This window comes from Chironomus tepperi, unplaced genomic scaffold (genome assembly GCF_022539635.2).
Source record: "Chironomus tepperi strain 1889 unplaced genomic scaffold, CSIRO-AGI_Ctep_v1 contig_323, whole genome shotgun sequence".
Classification (NCBI taxonomy): Eukaryota; Metazoa; Arthropoda; class Insecta; order Diptera; family Chironomidae; genus Chironomus; species Chironomus tepperi.
Genome location: NW_027226445.1, coordinates 226,604 through 249,939, shown reverse-complemented (window position 1 = coordinate 249,939; position 23,336 = coordinate 226,604). Strand labels below are relative to the sequence as shown.

At 29.9% G+C, this 23,336-nt stretch overlaps 3 protein-coding genes across 4 annotated transcripts; 1 reads left to right on the top strand and 2 right to left on the bottom strand.

Annotated features, from left to right (window-relative positions):
- Position 1: 1 nt before the first annotated feature.
- Positions 2-1,797, bottom strand: LOC139093106 (mediator of DNA damage checkpoint protein 1-like). Its single transcript, XM_070643710.1, has 3 exons — positions 1,656-1,797; positions 303-1,588; positions 2-170 (listed from the first exon to the last, which is right to left on the bottom strand). The coding sequence occupies exons 1-3, from the start codon at positions 1,662-1,664 to the stop codon at positions 140-142; spliced, it is 1,326 nt and encodes a 441-aa protein (XP_070499811.1). The 5' UTR covers positions 1,665-1,797; the 3' UTR covers positions 2-139.
- Positions 1,798-3,878: 2,081 nt separating this feature from the next.
- On the top strand, positions 3,879-7,185 carry LOC139093039 (uncharacterized). 2 transcript variants are annotated; one of them, XM_070643634.1, is made up of 4 exons: positions 3,879-3,993; positions 4,153-4,339; positions 5,005-5,108; positions 6,974-7,185. In XM_070643634.1, the coding sequence occupies exons 2-4, from the start codon at positions 4,222-4,224 to the stop codon at positions 7,133-7,135; spliced, it is 384 nt and encodes a 127-aa protein (XP_070499735.1). In that variant the 5' UTR covers positions 3,879-3,993; positions 4,153-4,221; the 3' UTR covers positions 7,136-7,185. The 2 variants fall into 2 exon arrangements, with proteins under 2 accessions (XP_070499735.1, XP_070499734.1); XM_070643633.1 differs by having other exon boundaries at positions 3,879-4,036.
- A 3,529-nt stretch (positions 7,186-10,714) lies between these two features.
- LOC139093074 (serine-rich adhesin for platelets-like) lies at positions 10,715-13,916 on the bottom strand. Its single transcript, XM_070643674.1, has 7 exons — positions 13,812-13,916; positions 13,526-13,753; positions 13,233-13,436; positions 12,798-13,172; positions 12,610-12,674; positions 12,106-12,415; positions 10,715-11,788 (listed from the first exon to the last, which is right to left on the bottom strand). Exons 1-7 carry the CDS (start codon positions 13,867-13,869, stop codon positions 10,980-10,982), a joined length of 2,049 nt encoding a protein of 682 aa, XP_070499775.1. The 5' UTR covers positions 13,870-13,916; the 3' UTR covers positions 10,715-10,979.
- Positions 13,917-23,336: the final 9,420 nt, after the last annotated feature.

The following is a 23,336-nucleotide window of genomic DNA, read 5'->3' as shown; positions in this document are numbered from 1 at the left end:
CTTTTTTCTTTTCCTTGCATTAAAGTCTACTTTATTTATTAGCTTTAAATTATCCAATAATCCAAATTCCTTCATATTATTACCTCGTTTTTCTTAACTTGCTTTCTTGTCTGTTTTTTATTCTTCAGTTTTTAGTTATTTAAGACTTTTGTGAGGCAACTGTTGTTGGGCTGTAAAAATTTGCAACATTATTATTAGTTCACTAACTTTGTTCCCAACTTCCAACCCTTAATGATACACTCTTTTTGAATGTGGAAGGAAGGAAGAAGGTAAAACTTATTTTAGCATAGTAAAATACTTACGCTTCTGTTGTTGAACTTGCTTTTCTTCTTAAAATCTGATCAACTGGAACTGGTCTTTTCAAACCAGTTGTTCCTTGATTATCTGATTGCTGAATTTGGGAATTGCTTAGTGGTGTATCTCTTTTTGGTTTTGACTCTGTAACAGTTGAAGATGGAACATTGGTTTTTGTGTCACTCTTAACATGTAAATCAACCGGTTTTGATTGATCAACAGTCTTTGATGTATCACGTCTTGAGCGAGAGTTTGTTAAAGGTACTCGTACAACTTGTGGAGCAGTTGTTACTGAAGATGTTTTTTGTGCATCAGTTAATGTTTTCTTTGCATCATCAGTTTTGATAGTTTCACGAGTTTTACGTTTATCATCAACAAGCTTGGTGTTGTCAGCTGTTTGAGTTTTTACTGGATCAACTGATTTTTGTGGCTGAGCATTTGATGAACTTGGAACGGCTGGTGTATTTTTTTGAGCTGTTTCGCGAGTTTTGCGATTATTATTAACGAGCTTAGTATTGTCAGCTGTTTGGGTTTTTACTGGACCAACTGATTTTTGTGGCTGAGCATTTGATGATGTTGGAACGACTGGTGTATTTTTTTGAGCTGTTTCGCGAGTTTTGCGATTATTGTTAACGAGCTTAGTATTGTCAGCTGTTTGGGTTTTTACTGGACCAACTGATTTTTGTGGCTGAGCATTTGATGAAGTTGGAACGACTGGTGTATTTTTTTGAGCTGTTTCGCGAGTTTTGCGATTGTTATTAACGAGCTTAGTATTGTCAGCTGTTTGGGTTTTTACTGGATCAACTGATTTTTGTGGCTGAGCATTTGATGAGGTTGGAACGACTGGTGTATTTTTTTGAGCTGTTTCACGAGTTTTGCGATTGTTATTAACGAGCTTAGTATTGTCAGCTGTTTGGGTTTTTACTGGACCAACTGATTTTTGTGGCTGCGCATTTGATGAAGTTGGAACGACTGGTGTATTTTTTTGAGCTGTTTCGCGAGTTTTGCGGTTGTTATTTACAGGAACGGCTTGCGTATTTTTCTGAGCTGTATTTTTTGAGTTGTCAACCTTTGGAGTAAGTGAAGGAGCTGCAGCAGATGAACCAGTAACGGAAGTATCACGCTTGTGTAATGGATGCTTGTCAACAGTTGATGGAGATAAAGGTGCTGAATTCAAAGGAATAAGGTCACCTGAAATTTGCTTATTGTCTTGGGAATTACTTTTTGGTACGGATGTTGGCTTGTTATCAATAGGATTTGCTACTGCAAAAACAACCAATGACATCACAAAGAGCTGAAAGTAAATTAAAAATAATAGAATTATACATAAGAACTTAATTTATGTTTTAATAAAAACTTACAAATTTCATTTTGAATTATTTTATATTTTCCTTCACTATAATCCTAACTTCACCCTTTTCAAAATTAGACTGTTGAATGATGAAGAAAATTGTCATCTTTTTATACTTACTCTTAATAATTAACACCTCCTAAAACCGTTGAACATTTATATTTAAAGATTAATCACTGATAAAAACTTAACACCTCAATACAAAATGAAAAGTTCAAATACCTATTCTTTAAATATGTGTACTATATCTATATACAAAATTGCGTGATTGCAAACACCAAAATTTCTTCTGTTTCTTGCTATTATCGAATACGTCGGATGAAAATTGCAAAATATTTTAATATCTTATTAACACATTAGAGTCCCGAACAGCACGATGTGTTCGCTAGAGCACTGGTATGACACCATAAGACGCAAAATTGTCCAAACAGTATCGTGATGACTGTTTTTGATCCATTTTTATGACAAAAAATGCGGTATGTCGCAAAGTGCCGCTCGGGACTCGGGATGAGTCAATGGGAAATTTAAAAATGTGATAAGCTTTTAGTGTAGCCTCGTGTGAATTGAGACGTTGTAGAGAACTATTCCAAAGGCAAGAATATCTTTGAAAGTTTACACATTTTTTTCAATATTTTTTCTAAAAATTATCACAGGGATGCTAAGCATTTAACATACACAACAAGATGAGTCAGAGTAAGCTTAAGTTATAATTATTTATTTGAAGTAGACTGGGATATGCAGCATAATAATTTTTTTATCTCTAGATTTTGGATAATGGATAATATCCTTTTAGCTGACATTATCTTTATGCACTTAAAAACGAAAATCAATATTCTTTCCAATATGCTAAGGAGATCTATGAAATTTGATATTTGGTATTGAAAGCACAGGTTTAATGTATTGTAAAGATTACAAAATTATTAACTTCTTAAATTGAAATTTTAAGTATTAATATTCAAATCTTTTTTGCCTACTTACTTCAAGTTGTTGTTGAAATTTTCTTAATCGAAGACAATTTGAAATTTATTTGGAGTAGAGCTCTCATTTTCATGCAAAATCCGAACTCTGTTTTGCTCAATAAATTTGATTTCTTCTCGAATAAAAACAAAATGAATTTTTAAAATTGCAGCAGATGAATTTAATGTACCTATGTATGCAAAATCAATGTCAATATCATGGAGTCTAAAAATAAGGACAAAATTTCTATGATAAAGTAAAGTGTACCAGATGCTAAAACACTTCATTTTAATGCACATTTTGAATATTCTTTCTATTTTTTTGCCGAAGTAAGTTAAAGTAAACAATTTATAAAAAGTTCATTCTAAATCCAATTTACAAAAATCATTGCCTAAACCATAAAAATAATTTAGTAACATCCAGAAATGTCATCTCTAATACAATACAATGAGATTGTTATTGTTTAAAAAAGAAGTTTCAAAAACCTGTTTTTAAAAAAATTGAGCACCAATCTATCTTAATTATGAATCATTGGGGTTTCGAGGAAAACAAAGATTAGCGAAACCTCTTCATTAAGTTTACTTTCCTTTTAATTAAGTATAATATTTTCTATTAGTCATTTCTCACGATTTTTTTTTTCGAATCAGACCTTAAGTTCAACATTGTAAACTTCATATCATATTGTTAATTAACTTTAATTTGTACATTTAATTTAAAACCGACTAGGTTAGCATCAAACTATCTAGTTTTATTCCACCTTATATGATTGAATAAATTAAAGATCTGATAAAGTATATCGTAAGCAATCGATCCCTTGTCCTTACTTTTATTAAACAAAACCATGGAAATCATTTGCCGATCTGAATATATTAATTTAATTATTTCTGACAACTTATACCTATTGTAATTAAGATTGTTTTGTGTTTCTTATTCTGAATGTTTTGTTATACGGAAAATTTATCATGCGATAACTTATTGCTGAGTAGGCAACAAAATAATTTTGTATCAATCGAGTTTGATAAAAAAAAATTAAAAATGTAACTGCCATACTGCATTTTCCAGACAAATAAACATCGGAATACAATAAAGTGCTACCTAATTAAATTTTAATTGGGCTTTAAACTTGAGTCGGAAGTGATAAGATTTAAACCGAATGATTGGGTTATTTTTTTCAACAAGAGTTCGCACACATGATAAAGTTAAATGGATTTTAGCTACTGAAACTGAATAAAATCCGTAACAATACAATAAAAATTCCTATCGCATGTTAAGTTATCTATTAAAAAGTTTAGAAAAGTTATTCTGTCGATTAAAAGTATCTTTAAAATACCTCTAGACATTCAGTACTCCTAAAGTGTTCGAGACATTCACTTTAATTTCCGATCAAAGAAGTAAATTAATATTTTTCCTTTTTATGTGTGTTGACATTTAAAGGTATTTAAGATATATCCTTAATTCAGGACCAGTGTGTGACAGAAAAAAATAGTTCAAGAATATTTGTTGTTTAGTTCTTAATTTATTTTTTAAATAATTCTTTTACTTCACGTTAGGGACCAAGAAAAGAAATTTGATTTCTTAGAAACATTAAAATTTACCGGAATCAAACAATAAACTACAATATGGCCATTTCACGTGCTTGTGCTTTATTGATTGTGTTTACCACCCTCGTTTTATATACATCTGCAAAATCAATTGAAATGACAGGAAATGAATTTTTCTTATCTATAGATCCAAGCAGTAAGTATTACTTTTCTTCAAAATATGACATGGAACCGTTCACTTATTACGTTACAGAATAACGATCTTCTTCCAAAAATGAACAATGAAAATCTCAATATTTCTATTGTTTGAATGGACTTTACCCCTCCACCCCTTCTTGAACGAAATAAATTAACGGCCCCTAATAAGAAATAATTGTTTAATAATGATATATTCCATTATTTCATGCCAAAAAGATCAAGTAAAATGTTTGGTTTATGTCTTAGGCTTGCGTTCTTTACAAAAATAGCCATTACTTTTTCATCATTGTAGATTTAAAAATCTTAAAATTCATTCTTTGAAAAGAGTAAAGGACATTAAACCCATAGTCAATGACAAATCAAAAAAAAAAGTTTGAAGCAGTACACCTTAAAAGGCAAAGAGACTGTTTTAGGTGCCAGAGAGGTCTTTCTGAACTATGAAAGCATGCTCTTTGCCTTTTAGGGTACAAGCCTTAAATTTTTTGTCACCAATGTTTTTAAGTGCTATTTTGCTTCGAGATAGCTCTTCAATAAACTCTGATTTAAATCTTGACGTCAAAAATTTAACACATGATTAATTGCTATCTTATCATACATGATTAGAGTCACTCCTAATAAATAGATTCATTCATTATTTTTCATTTTTTTTTCCTTTTCATTCAGGGCGTGACTTGCTCGTGAAGCATTTCCTAACTGATGCTTTACAGAGACATCAAGTAAATGTAATTCCTGATCCTCGTGTTGATAATCCGATAGCAGAATTTGGGGTAAGATACGACAATTATGATGTGATTTTCGTCACGTGAATCGTGACTGTAATGACCTTTAAAATATTTTTGACACCTTGATTTGTTTGTATGCCACTAAAGTAAACAGTACATGCCAAGACATAACATGTACTTATCATAATAATTTCTTCAAGCTACTTCATGGTGTACATTATATGTTCTTTTCATTTAATAGTCTTGGATATGATTAATCTTTAACTGCCATGCAAATATTTGATATTTAAAAGATAAATTAGTTCAATAATAAATTGAGACGTGAATAAAAATAAGGGTAGTAAAATTTGATTTAGATAAATAAATCATTTATGATGATGCAGATAGGAGAGAATATTTGATTAAACAAAATTAGTTATTATCATGAATGATTGTGCGAAAATTTCTACTAACTGCCTTCGGGTTGTTAAAATTCAATTCACGCATTTACATTTTATTCAAGAAATGAGCTATTCAAAATGCTTACATAGGAAATGAGTGAGCGGATGAGAAATTTTTTACGGATGCCGTTTGCTGTAGAGAAAAAAGCTTTAAGTGTAAATATATATTTATATGCACACATTGTTACTCAAAATTCATTGGGGGAGATTTTTGATAAGATTCTGTAGAAATCATATGTTGCTAGTTGTTATGTACAAAATTAGTTGACGACGTAAATATTTTCATCTTATCAAGTTTCCAAGATATTTAACACATACAGGCACTGCAAACTTTCATATATTACATCAATTCTACGATACTAAAGTCATTTTCTTTTAAATGAAAAGTTCTTTAGAGACGTGTAACAAGTGCCTCTTCCATAAGATAAAATTTTACATATTTAATAGCGTTTATGTAGTTGAATACACATCCATTCCACTCCAACCCTACATACATACATACATATATGATTCCTTAAATTTCATATCTTTAGTAGTTTCATCTATGAATATTACGATGAAGCATAAGAATCTTAATAGATATAATGGTACGTGATTACAACGAAATAGCACACAAGCTTTTGTTCAAAAATTTTTCTTTCCTCCTTCGCCTTTCTTAAAATATCTCTTTCCCTAGCATCACTCACATGATGCTTTTTCACAAGTCAAATAAATATAATTTTTAACATAATAAACGTTCCAGTTGGGAATTTAAACTTTTTTTTCTTTTGTGAACTTCTCACTTTTTCATTTTATATTTTATATTTTTGAAATGTTAAACCGACAAAAAGTGAAGAAGGAAAAGTTCAAGAAAAGTTCTTTGAAAAGTTAAGTAGAATTAAAAATTTATTTATTAAAGTCTAGTTTTAGACACATTTCTCTTGTCCCAGTAAAGTAAATAAATTAGAGAACCTATTAAATCTTTAACCTTACGTAAAACCTAAGCAATGTGAATCATGAATAAATCTTGAATACTAACTAATACTTGAGCAAGAAAATATCAGTAAAACTATTATGAAACTTGTCAACTTATTCACTTAAAGAAAGGAAATGACTAAAACATTCATAAAGAATATATCCAGATGAAGGCAAACTTTAATTGTTATGAAAATTGAAGTCTTTTTATGAATTTTCCATTAAACAATAAAACTCACTCTTTAAGTTTGTCGTAAATTCATTTTATAAGACGTTAATGAACAATAGAAATTCATTCCTTTTGTTTCGAAAAAAATGGATACCAAATACAATTAGAATACATTTTAAATTTATAAAGTTACAGCTAACGCTTAGGATGAATATTTTTATGTAAAAAATGGAAACTCTTCAGTTTTTGACGGTTAGAATTTTTTCTTAAATTAATCATAAAGAGCTTTTAAAGAGATGAATGCTGTGTGACATTTCTCATGCTATTCTTCATGTTTTTTATTTCAGATTCCACCACAAAATTTTGCAAATAATCTGTTATATTGGACCCGAGCAACACTTGAGTTGGATTATTTTCAAATTGCAGACCTAATTGCTGAAAATTATGTCAACACCGATGAATTAGGATGTAATCCTCACGACCTTGGATGCCATTGTTGTCCTTTTTAACATATACATGATATGTAAAAATGTAATAAAGTACCATGATTTTGATATAATCCTGATCTTTTTATCATGTAAATCAAGCTAAAGTTTTTGCTAAAATTATACTGATGCAGTGTTTATGTTGTGTTAGACAAACAAAACTTACTTCTTCTATGTAATGTAATACTTTCTCATATGTATGTTGATCGAGAACGGAAGGAATATTTCATTGATTTTCATGAATAATTTAAACCAACAATCTAAATTTGCTATGTGGAATTTCTTTAAACAATAAAGAAAAAGAATAATAAAAAGTTGATGAATTAGATTAAATAGATTGAATTTAGGAAACAAGACTAAGTTGCTAGTTAGTATGAGTTGTAAAGAATAGAAAAGGGAAAAAATCAATCTTGATAATCATTTTTGCTCTTTACAAGAAATGATAATCAATTCTGATACCGAATTCTCACAAAAGGAGTGCTTTTATTGCAGAATTGTCCACATCATGACTGACAATATCAAATATAATTAAGAATCTCTAAAGAAATATCAACGTAATACACAACGTTTATGGATAAAGATAATTGAGAAATTTGAGTCATGTACAACCTGTAACCTGTAGGTAGGGTGCATCGTTATGCATATAAATACAAAAAAGCGTATAAGAACATGAAACTTATTATCATACTTTTGATTTATTTTCCGTAGGTAGTAAAATAGGAAGAAAACGAGCAACAAAAAAATAATCGCGAGCTTTCACATTAATTAAAAAGCTCGCTGTGAATTATCATGATATGAAGTTAATTATGAAAAGTAGAAATGAAGAACATAAATGAGTGAAAGGAGCAAGAATAGCAGTGAGAACGTTATTAAAAATTATGCAAGTTTTCCTTATTAAGTGGGTAATTTGTTATAATTAAGATGAAAATAAATAAGTACTGAAAATCTCATCGTATTTAATGTTCTAGGAAAAAGTATTTTGAATCCATTCTTTTGTTAAATTTGGAAGCATTTTAATAGTACCTAGAAAATATTTATTTCTGATACTTTAGATTCTAGTGATTGCATCAATTAAAATAAAATACTTTCAATTCCGAATGTTAGATAAGAAAGTGATGCTATAGTTTAAAAAGGAAACTCTGACTTTACGAAATAATTCAATGCACGAACTTAACATGAAATGTAATGTGCATGTACTAGTGTTATTTACATAACAATGGCAAAACCTTTATTACGCTCCAAGCTTAAATGTACACCTCATACATCCACATTTTAATTATTCGTATCACGCTAATGATGCGACAAACGTGTAATGTTCCTGAATGGAGCAACAATGTGTTGAAGGAACTCGATGGATGATACAAATGTAATGAAATACAAAGAAACATTTTCTCTGTGGGTTTCTTACTGTTACAGCATGTGTTTTATATTGGTCCTTTTCCCAGCTTCTTCTCGTTCCATTTTATTTCTTTTGTTTTAATATCAAATCCATTATTCAAGCTTCACTTCTATAAAGGGTTTTTTTACTGGGTTCGCGCGCCATCCTTTTCGATATTCATTTATGAAATTTACCGCAATTTTATGATTCATGGTAGCAAATTAAATAATAAGAGTAAGTAGGAGTAGATTTATGGCCATTTAGTGTTGGATTTTGATTAGCTTCCTACCATTTTCAGTTCATATTTTATTTTAATGTGCATGATTTAGCACGAATGAGTATGTAACGTGAAATAATGCTTCAATTAATATTGTTCACACTTTCAATGAAATTTTTATGTTTAAAATCGGAGATAAATTCTAAAGCAAAATATTATAAAACTAGAAGAATACCACACCAAGCATGATGAGATAAACAATTGTCCGAACTGTAAATTTCAAAGTTACAATAATAAAAACTGCGTATTTTTGATTCTCAAAACTTTTGTACATTACATTAGTAATAAAAAGACTGAAAATCTGTCCTCAGACCTACGTGACTCAAGCCACAGGTAAGATTCGATGATTTCCGGCCTCAGACAAGTGTCAGGCATAGAGTCGAAATAATATTGTGAACCTAAAAATTTTGAAAAAAGTTCTAAATACTTCTGAAAGATAGAAAATTAAAGTATAGTTGCGGTATTTTGAATATGAGAAACTTGAGAACTACATATGTACCTACTTATTTGACGATAGATTATATAGTCAGTATATATATATAGTAATATCATTTTCAATACTCTTGATTTCATCTAACATTACAAAAGATAATGCTAGCATAGTACGCTTTCAATATGAGAAAGGAAGACTGTTTGTATTGTGTATGCATGCAATGAAAAAAGAGAAAAGAATGAGAAAATGGAGCAATTTTATACTCTGATTTATCAACCTTTAGATACTGAAATATATTGTAGAAGAACTATCTTGAATGCGGATATTTTTCTTAATTTCCAGAATTCTTCTCCTTCGCTTACTTAAAAAATTCAATAAAATCATCAAGTAAATTGGAATGATGTGTAACAAAAGGTAGTTTCCAATTTTTCACTATTACAATTTAATTTTTTTTCTTATTCAAAGCTTTTAAATTAACTATTAATCATCAAATGTACAATCGCTTATAAATCTCTTGATTTAAAGTATATTTGAATTTAAAAATGAATATCTGAAGTAAGTTTTCATTGATAATAAAATAATGGAGCATAAAGAATCAAAAGAGCTAAGCCACTTTACATATATGAAATTTTTAGAACAAAAAAAAATCATAAATAAAAATGGTAAAAAAATTATTTTATGAGTTTTTTTTCCACTTGACTCATATGGCTTTTGTCGTGCTTATTCGGAAAAGTGTGGAGGGATAAAAAAAAGATTAGATATTTGAATACTGGATGATAAATATTAAAATCTATATTCACAACTAAGAGCAACAAGCTATATAAAGCAGAGGGGACACTAAAAATACAATGGTTTATACAACTTGTGCAGTATACATAAAAGCACACGGCGATTAAAGCATTGAAAAATTTTTTATGTAAAAAAACTTAATAGAAATGTGAAATATTCATGAAATTTCGTCCTTTTTTTCTAGATGAATCGTATCGTATAAGTGTATTTATGAGAGTAATACTGATAGGAAATCTGTTCAGTTTTATCTTTCCCATTTAGGCAAATCGTAAAATGTAAATATATGAATTCATCTTATGCTATCTTATAAATGTATATTTTTGTACACCAGCATAAACGTCATAAAGCGATGACAGATATAATGGTGCAAGGAAGGAAATAATATATATTGGTATTCACACCATAATCTTGTTTTCCAATTTTGTGACATTCTAAGGAGATACGTGTAGCTTGCCATTTTTGTCATAGTTGAATCTGACTAGGATTTTGCATCAAAATGTTGACTTGACTGCATATAAAATTTGATTTAACTAAGAGTTCTGATGTGTTAGCACGGTGTGAATATGTGTGCTTCGGCATCCTAAGGAAGACATAAAACATAATGTGTCACAAAAAGCAAGTGATAATCATTGTTGAGTAAATCTAATTGTGCTACTAAGAGAAGGATATCATCAAAAATTTGAAAAAGAAACTGTAAAAATATCTTTATTGAATCTTAAGTCCGTACGTGCAAAGAAAGAGTAGTAAAGACTAGTATTGGAAAAAAAATTAATTAAGCTTAAATTTGAAGAACATGTTAAACCAACTTTAATATTAAAATGATTTCCTTAAATATTATCAATTCGACTGTTACTTTTCGAGTTCATGAAAAATGACATGAACAAGCTTTGAGTTGAAGTAAATTTAGAAAAAGGTATGATAAATATTTCATTAATCAATGTGGATGAAGAAATATGATGCTTAGGAGATTTTTTACTGTTTCACCCTATTCTCATAAATCAGTAACACTGGTGGGAGATGCGAGTGTAAAATCCAATGCTTCTTCATCGGATGTCAAATATCGTATTTCGCTAAACTCTTCATCTGCTCGTTTAGTTCCATTTTCATTTTTTTCTTTATAATTGAGTGGATTTGTTGATTTTCTATAATGCTTATATCCAATGAAAATAGCAATAGAAAGTACTGCACTTGAAACAGCAATTACAACTGTGCTGATGATAAATGATGAATTTTCATTCCTTTTTGCTGTCTGCATTTTTTGAATTGGAAGTTTTTCCACTGCAGATGTCGGCATAAGTATTTCATCTTCACCAGACATTATATCATGTTCGTCCTCTATGTCATCATTTGTATTTTGTAAAACCTCATCATAGTCAGTTTTTATCGTTTTGTTTTGCATTTCATCATTTTTATTCTCCACTGTTTCATTAGATTGTTGTGGAATTTGCGGAATGGTGGAAGCCTTTGATGTTGAGGATGAGGTTGATTTCTGTGTTGTTCTTAATGTCGTTGTTGTAGTCATTAAAGTCGTTGATTTAAATGTTGATGATGAAATTGTAATTTTGGGTGTTGTATTCATTGGTTTTGTTGATGTTGTTGTAACGGAGAAACTAGTTGAAGCAATAGTTGTCGGTTGAGTAATTTTAGTGGATTCTGTTGTTAATGACGCAGTTGTGATATTTAATTTTGGTGAAGTACTAGTGCTGATTATTCTATTTATAAATACTGTCGTTGATGTAGCATTAACCGTGGTTTCCGGTGTCGTTTCTCCTAGCGATGAATCATCTTTTATGCAAACATCTACAAGTGATAATAAAAACAACATATTTATGACCATATGGGAATTTTTTTTATAATTTTTTATCGTGTTTTTATAAATTATATTTCGGGTCTGCCTCAAAAAAAAAAAACTCACAACGAGCTCCTTAAAGATTTTTTCTTTATATGTACACTTCAGAGACAAAAAGCTACTTATCATGTTTTATGGTTTTCCAATAATATTTGGTACCCATTGTTTTCAAATATTTGGCCATGCATATATATATGTATGTATAAGATATTGTGCAAATATACCAATAGAGTATGCTTAACACACAAATAAACAAGGTTTTATTTACCCAAAAAATCAGGACAGCATGTTACACTTGGATTGCAATCACGCGAACAACTGCAGCTTAAGGTTTTATTTGCATTTAAATGAACTGTTGAATTGCTTTCTTCGAAGCATCGATTGACACAAGAATCTATTGAGAATATGCCATCATTATTATCCTCAATATCATCTTTTATTTCACTTTCCTTTGCATCTGTTTCATTATCGTCACCATCGACTATTAAATCATCACAATCTTCATCTGTTAGTATTGACACATCATCAATTGCAATATCTGATAAGCGAGTTTGTCCGCTGATAGCTTCAATGATAATCTGCATTTTGATTCGATCGGAACATTATTTGTGTGTTGACGAGATCGATATTATTATTATGGAATAGATAGAGAAAAAAAGGGGAAGAAAATAAGGAAATTGAATTTATTTCATCGCATGCTTCCTCCATTTCTTTATTTTAGTAGAAAAATAAAGGGGAGAAAAATACTCAAACATGATTGCCTTTAACATACCTGGAAGCTCTCGTTGAAATTTTTTATCATTCCACTTCCTTTCTGCCATGAGTTCCCTTGAGAATCTGCATAAGACACATAAATATACACATATCAACTCTTTTCCATATTATTTTATACACGTTGATAATAAAAAAAGTAATTGAAATGGAAAATGAAAAAATGAGAGATTTTTTTTTAACTCCAACCTTTTATCTCAAATATGACATAATCATTTTTTGCTTCTGTTTCCATATCCTCAATCAGGACATCTTGCAAATCTACGCTTTCAGGTTTAGCGTAAACTTTTAATGTTCCAACACTAATTCCATACATATAATAGTACAGTTGAAAGCACAGCTTTTCTGCATTGAGGCGATACAATGGTGATATGAGACGAGCTTTCTTGGTAAATACTTCCGAGTTCGTATTTATGACCATATAATGTCCTTGTAATGGAATTCCTATAGTGTGATCAACTGATGGTCCAGTGTGAATTGATATTGTTTTGTTGTTGTAACCGTTGCGACGCTCAAAATCTAAGTCATGAGTGGTGTCATGAACATATCCACATAGTGATTCACCTCCAAATATAAAAAATTGCGATTAAATTCCGTTAAACTACACAAAAATTTCCCTTTTACTTTCAAAATCACACGATGTCGGTGGCAGATTATCTGTTTCCTTGCACGTTCCGATGACTCGATCCCAATGTGTTCCATTGCAATGAGCAAAATTACTTCCGACAATTTCGAAATTCGGTTCACAAAATAGCATTGCCGATGCTTTCGCATTCATATATGTTATTTTGCCATTATCTACTATAGACATTGTTGGACATCCGCTCTCTATGTATTCATGCAACGTTAGAAAAAATTTAGAGATTTTTTTTTAAATTTTAAAGATTTTTTTTTCACTTAATGCACAGAAAACATACTTATGCAGATGGGAAAAGAGTAAAGGGACCATCGTCCATTAGTGCATTCCGAGTATCGTTCACCTAAACGATAATATCCCTTGTTGCAATCAAATCGCATCATTTTGCCTTTAAAAAGCGGGGTCACTATGCCATTCAATAATTTTGGTGGACTGCATGTTCGTGTTTTTCGAGCTCTATCTCCACTATTCGATCCACTTTGTCGATTTCGTGGACGTGTTCTGGTAGCTTTTTAATTTAAAAATTGTAATTTAGTTATTCATCATTATTATGATGATGTACTTACCACAACTACATAAGGATATAAAAAGGAAAATAACATAAAATTTAATTAGAAATTTCATATTGATGACTTTTTTTATCTTAGAAACTTTATTCAAAACTAAACAACTTGACGATCAAAATGGAAATGAAGCTGTTACTTACAAGAGTTTGCATAAAAAATTCATTGATAAGAATTTAAAAATATTCATTTACAAATACATTAATGTATTTATGTATTATTTATTCTGTACAATTTTAACTTACCCTCAGAATGTCTCTCTTTTCCTCTCATTCTTTCTACTCCGCTGTTATCAGACAAAGTTATTTATTCATGAGTGATGTCTGTGCTTTTCAGCATGTTGTGTATGTTATTCTTTCACATGAAAACAGCTTAATATCCACCACGTGAATTTTTCTCTTCTAAATATTTGATTGGTTTTATGCTAATTGCTTTTATTGTTCTTATTAGAATTCAATTCGATTTACGAAAAGCTAAACTTGAAACAATTATAATATGTATGATGATTAACATTCTAGGCGTATTTTCAAATATGAAAATTTTTAAAATAATTCTTTACAGTAAGCAGAGCTTGAAGTCGACTCGTCTTTTCTATCTAAATATAAATCTTCAAGCTAAGTATCTAATCTTTGAAGAATTGATGAAATATTCTTAATGTGAAGGCATGAAACTTTTTTCCATGGGAGTCATGGTTATTAACTTCTGTATAAGTTATTAATGAAGATATTTGAGATTCCAAAAGATGAAATAAGACCAAACTTTGAGGAGAAAAAATAATAATAAAGTTGACAAGTCAGATTATAGACAGAAGTTTTTAAAATAATTTTACACCAACAGGATGCTTAATTTATCTTACGAAGCAAGAGAAGAAAATTAAACTTTTGGAGAAGCATCATATGACATGAACTGTAAAATTTTAATGACTATATAATGCTTAAAAAATATATAGGTAAGAGAGAAAAGTCATCCATCAATTTATCGTTTTGGAAAATAGAGGCGCTTTCATTTTTATTAATGCTGTCTATTGAACATATTGAACATTGAAGGGAATAATGATGATGATGATGATGAAAAGTATTAAACTTGAGGATTTTCATTATATTCAGATTTTTCAACGCTTTCTACGGAACTTAAATTACGATATTTATTTAAGGAACATAAAATTTTGTCCGCAGGCTGCCGCTGTCAATAATTTAAGGAAGATAACGTTTTCACGAGAAACAGAATCTATTTTTGTGCAATCGTTCAAATTACATTAAAGCTCCTTTAGTTTGAAAAGAGTCACTATCATTTTCTTCTGTGACAATCCCTTTTGAATGGGGTTTAGGTTATAGCCTTCTCATTTGGTAGATTGTTTGTTATATTAAGAAAAAGTATTTGCAGTCATGATGATACGCATCGAGGTGATGAAAAATTGATGATTTCAGATTAAGGAAATCGATTTTATCCTTTCCATTTTCCCCATAACACTCTGTAGTAATTTAGTTTGAAAAGAGTCACTATCATTTTCTTCTGTGACAATCCCTTTTGAATGGGGTTTAGGTTATAGCCTTCTCAAATATTTAATAAGGGTCTTTACCAGAACAAGAATCTTTCCTTTTCTTCTTCTTTTTATGTATAAAGCATTATTCTTGGGATAAGAAAATACAGACAAGGCAATTTGAAGACATCATTGTCCAAAGATTTAACAACAATTTAAATTGTCCTTGACTTGTGAACTAAAATCATAGCAAGAGTTCGAAATTAAGCCAACAGCAATATTAAATTGCTTCAAACTGATTGAATTGACCACTAATTTACAATAAGGATTGACAAACAAAAGGCTATTGAATAGAGTAACTTAATACAAGGAAAACAAACAAAAACATTACAGTTTATTAGAAATTGTCTTTATTGAGTATCGGTCCAGCAAATAATGTGAATCAGCTTCCAACATGTAGAATATACAATACACTATTTGATGACTAAATATTTTTTATTAGCTTTAACTTCTTTTGTTTCTCTTTATTTTCTTTTTTCGTTGTCATGTCGATGTCGTGAAATCTTTCAGGATTGATTGATAAAGTTGTGATGAAAATATTTATTTATTTCTCTTGATCATGTTGTTTTCTTTATTTTATTCTATTACGGCTCACTAGGCCTCATTTTCTCTCCCTTTCTATGTTTCTTTCCCGCTTCATGGCATTATTGTTGTTTTATCACCTCCGTAGGCATTTACCTCATTTTTTTCTGATTTCATCGTTTACATTATTATAGGAGGTGTTATTTATAACATAAAGTTTCTCATTTTCATTTTCTACACTGTTTTTAAGGTCAAAACCTAAGTATTCAGAAAGAAAGTCATTTCCTACTTTTCATTGAATTTTTTCTTATTCTTTCCTTATTTAAATTTTCCGCAATTTGTGGGAAGGCTCTTTAACGAAGAATTCTTTTTCTTTACATTTTTTGTGTGTTGTTATGTCCTATATAAAGCAGGCGAGCAATATTGAATGTAATTTCTTTTCAACTTTAAAACATTTCACTTGCTGTACTTTCAGGATATAAAAAAATGTTCTATTGATCTGTTCTCATTTAAGAATAATATTAAGTTCATAATTTATTATTATAAACAAGTGCTTTAGTCTTTATTTTCCGAATTGTAATACTGTTCTCAGTAACTGCAATTTTTTTATTCGAGGGATTTAACTTGTTTAAAGCATACCATCAAGAAATAATACCTTTCCTCGAAACCGACACCAAAAATTCTCAGTATCGGTCGGAATCAAGGCTTCAAAGAATTCTTTTGTAGTCTCAATCTCAAAAATTCATTGAAACCGTGACTTCGGGTTACACCAGATTTAATTCTATCAGTGTTGATGAAAATCAGCTTAGGGAACATTTTTTCGAAATATATTGTAATACAAATAATGTGATCATATAAAGTACTTAGCAATGTTCTTAACATAAGACTAATAGCGGTAGGTATACGTTTGTATCCGAGCGACATAAATGAAGAAGGCTCCGCTAAACTTCCACTGGATTCCATTGAAGGCAGCCTCCAAAAATAAAAGTTAAGGCGTGTAAAAAAAGCGCTCATGTGTTTCAGATCCAAATGATTGACAATCTTTTCATTGGTTTTTTTTATAGCGACTTGATGCTTGCCTGCTGTTTGTTGTGTATTTCATACAAAAAAAAGTAAACACAAAACTTTTTGTCGTAATTAAGCAAAAATTTTTTGTGTTCATTTTCCAACTCTCTGTGGATGTATGTTTTATTTTTTATTTTTTATTTTACTTTACCCTTACTCCTGCCTCTTTTATATTTCTTTCATGTTTTATATATGTTCATCTATTATTTAGTGATACAAAGAGAAGAAAGCAGTAGGAGTATTAGATTTTCCACGGTTCTATTTATTTGCATTTGTTGAAGTCAACAATTGATGCTTCTGAGATTAACATTGAAATGAAAGCGGAAAAAAGAGAAAGGACTGTGGTATTTTGGTTGTGTTAGTGCTAGAAAATTCTCTCACGATATTACATCTTCCTCTCACTTAATTTTGATGGAAATTTTCATTTAATATCATACAATAACAACAGCTTTTTATTATTTTTATTCAGAAAAAATTGTTTTCATACAAAGGAACGTACTCGTTTTTAATTGGAAATGATTTTTCCATATTTTTTCAAAGCTTTAAAAAATTTCCGGTAAAAAAATATTTTTACTGCATATTTTATTGATCTGACTATTTTCTGAAAACTTTGTTAATATCATATGTTTGAGCTTCTGTTCTCTAGAAATTTACATCCAACATACATACTATTCGCTTGAAAAACAAAAAATGTATATAGTCCCTCCAGTTTTATGCGTGGAATGAGATGCAGGAATTTTCGATCCCCTGTATTGTTTATCAGTATCAAAGCTAGTTATCCATACATATGCCATAGACTGTCAATAAAAATAACACCAATCACTTTAATAAAGAAGAAAATAACGAAACTTTATTGATCCGTCTAGATTGCAATTTAACATGATTGCATGACATGTAATACATACATAAGTTGTATAGGAAAACATACATATATCAAATGTCTACAAGTTCTTCTTATTTCTGAAAACTTCTGCATTAACTTATTAACAACAAGTTAAATGTTAATAGTTTACATTCTTCTTTTATTTTATTCTAGTAAGGAAACTAATTCAATCGATTTTATTCACTTCATAGCTATACAACAACTTTATATTAATATATTCTCAATGTACGTGTTTCTATAATCTTATAACATATGTGGTTATTTTAGATTTACTGTATTTTGGAGTAGTTGAGGTGCACTAAATTAATATTTGTTGTTTGTAAGCTTTCAATTACTATCAACTTGAAATTTGCAAAGGCATTTGTTGTATATTGTGTAGATGAATAATTAAATTTACCCATGTGCAAATTTTAATTTTGTTTGCATCATTTTGGGAATTTGTAGAAAATTTTGTCTCATACAGTAGAGATGCACATTCAGATTTAGACAGGCAACTTTATAACTAAACTTGTTGTCGAACGTTAAGCAAATGTACAACTAGACAAATTAAGTCAATTAAAATTCATTACGATTCACCTTTGTTGAAGCATTCTGTGTTTTATTTTGAAACCCCATTCTTAGTATTTGCCATCAAATCATTCGAAAATTGGATTTGAATTGTCAACAGAAACATAAATAAAATCAATACATTTTTATCACCCAAAAGTAAATCATAGATTTTTCATGTCAAGGGACATGAGATCCCTTTTGGATTTCAAAGAATTTGCGGATATTGCCTGCCTCCCGGCAGCAAACCTTTTCACTTACCCATATTCTTTCTTAGTCTTCTATTTTCAATACTCCCAAAATGACCAATCAAATATCAATTCAATTAAATTGCTAAAGCTACCATGAAAAAAGTCCATTGGTATCAGAAATCAATCAATCATTTTATATAAAATGAAAATTGTATTCCACCTGATAACTTTTTCTGTAATGACATGTGCTTCAATCCGCTTTAGAGCATTTGGTCTAATTTTTTATCAAAAATTTCAAATTTAAATATCGTTAGAGGAATAAAATGGGCACAAAGGTAGACGATATATAATGATAAAAATGAAACCATGTTTTGTTAAATGTTGCACAAGAGAACTTCTTGACCAAAACCAATAAATTTTTTACTCTACCCAAGACTTGAAAAAATATTTTCTAATCTTCTCATTCTCATGAATAAAACCCAGTAAAATAAAGGTATCCTCTCTGGACATTCATATGTATTACATGAAGCAAATACTTAGACACACATGTACATGGCAACAAAATACGTGTATGAATCGAAAGATATATTTATCATTGCTTGTCACATGAAAGAAAGAAGAAGAAATTTATATTTATAGCCGTTAAGTTGTGATACATAAAAAGCATAAAGTCATAGGTTGTATTAAGGTAAATCTAAAAATAATAATATTAATAAATAATTCAATGCATAATATTATACATGTACTTGATACATTAGATTAGTACATGTATTTTCTGTCAAAAACACGTGTACAGTTTTAATACTTTCTTGAAAGCATTCATAAACTTTAATAAAACAATATTAACACAGAGGATTTTACATATTAAAACTGGATTTAATTGAGCTTTTGTGTTTCAAAATATCATTTTTGAAATTCAGTGAAATTGGGTGGAACTATAAAATAAAGGTGTATGTCTTTAACGAGACGTTTCATGAAAGCTTTATGATGATGTATGTTTCATATTTTCATTTTTACACATCTCCATTATATGTGTACGAGATACTAGGATTTAACTTGTCTTTTAAGCCTTGATGAATGATCATGTTGTCATGTTTTGATCTAGTCATTGCGTTACTATATCAATGGATGAATTCTAACAACTTAATTTTTTTTGTACAAAATAAAATAATTTTTTGTGCGAAATATATACATGTCTGCCATTAAAATCAAAAAGCTTATCCAAAAACCGCAGGACAACAAAATAAGTAAGGGATATGCAATGGATATGTCAATATGAAAATCAGATGGTTTACGATTACGTACACTTTTTGGTTTTTTAGCCAGAATATCTTACCCCAACGGTCCATTAATCTGACTTCTTAATTCTTATAAAAAGGATCAGAACAGCCTTAACAGCATCGTGTCGTGATGGATGATTTTTACGGCAAAAAGTGCGGTTCGTCGCATTGTGCTACTCGGACAAATTAGTTAATATTCACCCATAAGTGTAAAGTTCACAAAATGACAATTTTTTTGAAGATTTACAACTGGCTAATTGGTCAGCAAACTTCAATTGCTGATAGTTTACAAATTAATCTCTTATCAAAAGTTTTCGCAATGATTTTATAAGCTGTTGAGTTTGTGACATGAAAAGCATACGTTTTACTTTGAACCGATTCGATTCCATATTCTGGATTAAAAATGTTATACTCAGTTTTACTTGATTTCTCATCATATTTAATAATCATCATATGATATCACATAAATATCACTACAAAGCTGATGCCTGAAATTTTAAGATGACCAAATTTTTGATATGCAAAAACCAATGTCTTAATTTACGTTAAACAAATCGATGCCATATGGAACATTTTCCGTTGCCAAATTTAAATGTTTATTGATTAAGTCTTGAATGGTTTTAATTGATTCATGTTTTGTGTCTAATAAAGAACTCACAATACTCCCAGAGTAAAATTGCTGAATAATGAACCCAAATAGCATCAGTGAAAATTTTGTTATTTTTACTGATAACAAATTGTCTTTTTAAAAGGAACCTATGATAAATGAGAGATAAAAGAAATCGCATATAAAATATATGCATGAATGTCCTTATCGTTGCTTGAAGAATTATTACCCTGTAGAGAAATAGCACTAAAAAAATCAATAAGCCATTGAAAAACTGATTGAGTGTTGCACAAACGCCTCTAGATTGTTGATTTTGTTTCTGTGACAGACATAAGCTTCAGTTTCTCGAGCTCAACGTCGTCTTTGACTTTCTCTTTACGATTTTTTTTTCATATTCATGCTACTATCATTATTATGGGATTTACTGAAAAGCGTGCACATTTTTGCCACATGAATGTTTCGGTTGATGACATTCCAATGTCTCTTTCCCCTCTCAAGTTGTTGTCTAATATGAAGCTGTGATTTATGATTTTGATTGATTGCTTCTTCCTTTTTATGCGTGATGTGATATTTGACTTTCATTTGTTTTATTGAGCAATTATGATCGATGTGATTTGTCCTTAATTTTGATTTATTGATAGGATTTTTATATGATTTTATGTGGTAAAAATTATTCCACAAAACGAAAAGAAAAATTGTACAAATTACTCCATCCATTCAATTTAAAAAGCATTTCACAATAATACTGTTGACAATATCAAGTCAAAAGCTAACCAGACCTTACCATAAATATTTAATCCTTTGAATAAATTGAGCATGAATGTAAAAACAAGACCTAAAATTCCTAAAATAATCCAAACAACACCAGAAAATGGTTGTAGAAATGGATTGTGAATAGTTGCTGAGTAATCAGGCTGTTGAAATATAAAACATGCACGATGAATCTGCCGTATATGAAACAACTGTAATATGAGAAAGGAGAGAAAAGAATTTTTGCTTTTATGAGGCAAAGCGCATTTTAATATGAACAATGTGTTGGAATAGACAAAATGTACAGTCATCATAAATATGGTTTGCATTTTAAATGAAAGAAAAATTTTAATCTCAAATGTTGTTTAAAAATGTATTGCTAATGTTGCATAAATTTAAGGAAAGAAAAATTCAATTCAATTTTTTTATTTTCTGCCTTAATGTTATGCAACACAACACATTTGCCTTGCTCAGTCGAAAACAAATGAGTGAAATTAAGAGAAAAACTTGAAGCAAGCACAAAAAACATCTGTCAGAAGAAAGAAGGAACAAAAAAAAATATCTGTAGAATATGGAAAAGGAACCGCTATGCAATGATGGAAAATGTGTAAGGAAAGTAGAAATATGAGATGAGAAATTATCTTGCCTTCATGTCTTTCCGCTCTAAACAACATTGATGTTCCACCAACATCAACTTCTTTTCACACTAATGTTCCTATCGTTCCATCAAATGTTCCATCTTCTTGCAAATAGCCCCATGATTTACTATGCTCGAGAGTATAGCTTTAAAGAAGGGAAGTACATATATAAATATAACGTGATACAAAAAAGAACGAAAACAGAAGGAAAAAGAGAGAGAGAGAGAGAGAAGGAGCATTCTAGGAAGAGAAAAAAATGTAATTTATGGAATGTAAAAAAGAAATGTCTCGCCTTGTCAGCCAGGATGGAAAAGAGCATAATTTCTCATATATGTTGAATATTTAATTGTGTAAAAAATTAGACACTTACGTAAGATTGAACATGTCTTTAATTATATCCATTAATGAATAAGTGGCTCGTGTTAAATATTCTCGAGTCGGTTTATAACGCGCAAATAGTAAACCTTTTAATGGCTCTTCAAGTTTTTCATGAATGACACAATTTACTTTTAATGTGATTCCTTGCATATTCATGCGACGTTTTATTGCTGTTACATTTCGAAAATCATCACTATTCAGTTGTAGACGATTTGAATCAGTAAAATTTCCCATTTCCGTCACGACCATATAACCTCCATGAAGATGTGATGGATTCCTGATTGTGTAAAGAGAAGAATAAATTCTTTGTTGACATAATGTGTATGTGCTTTTTGGTTTTATCATGTATTATAACTACATCATGAGGAAGCAGTAGGAGATAACATTTTAAATGAATAATAGAAATACATGAAGTGGAATATTCCAAATATCGTAAAGAGTAACTTCTGAAGTACTTGTTTTAGTCCAATAAAGTGTAATATTTGAACTAATGGATATATTGAGAGTGCTCGACACTTCAAGGATTTCTATGTATTTTTTGATAATTTCACAATAACTATCAAAAAGAAATGGCCATTAAACATTTCTAATTGCAATGCCTATATTTTTAAATGTATGAGTAAATGTAATCAAGAATTATTGTTAAGACAACGACATTATATTCTTGCTATTTGAAATGCAACATGAGAATGTATGGATTCAGCATCGACAATTATCATTGTATGCCAAACGTGATGCTGCTCATATTTGATTGTCGATAGCCTCATTTCAATTTGGTCATTGATCATCATCATCTTACAAATTAAATTCACATTGCAATAGAAGCCTCGAGTCATAAATGCTTTTGGTATTTGATTCACATCATTTGTTCCTATTGCACTCTCATTTCCACAGTTCAAAAATAGTTCAATCATTCGATTTGTATGAAAAATTTTTGAATATGCCAAAATATTCTATGCCAAATTATCAATTTCATCATTTCCCAATGATGGTTGTATTATTGTTAGAGAAAATAATAGTTAAATGTACGTCTGCTATAGACTCATGTCACAATATAAACTTCAATTTCGACTCACAATATACCGCTCTATTTATACTCTGATATTCTGATAATTCTTCCTTCCTATC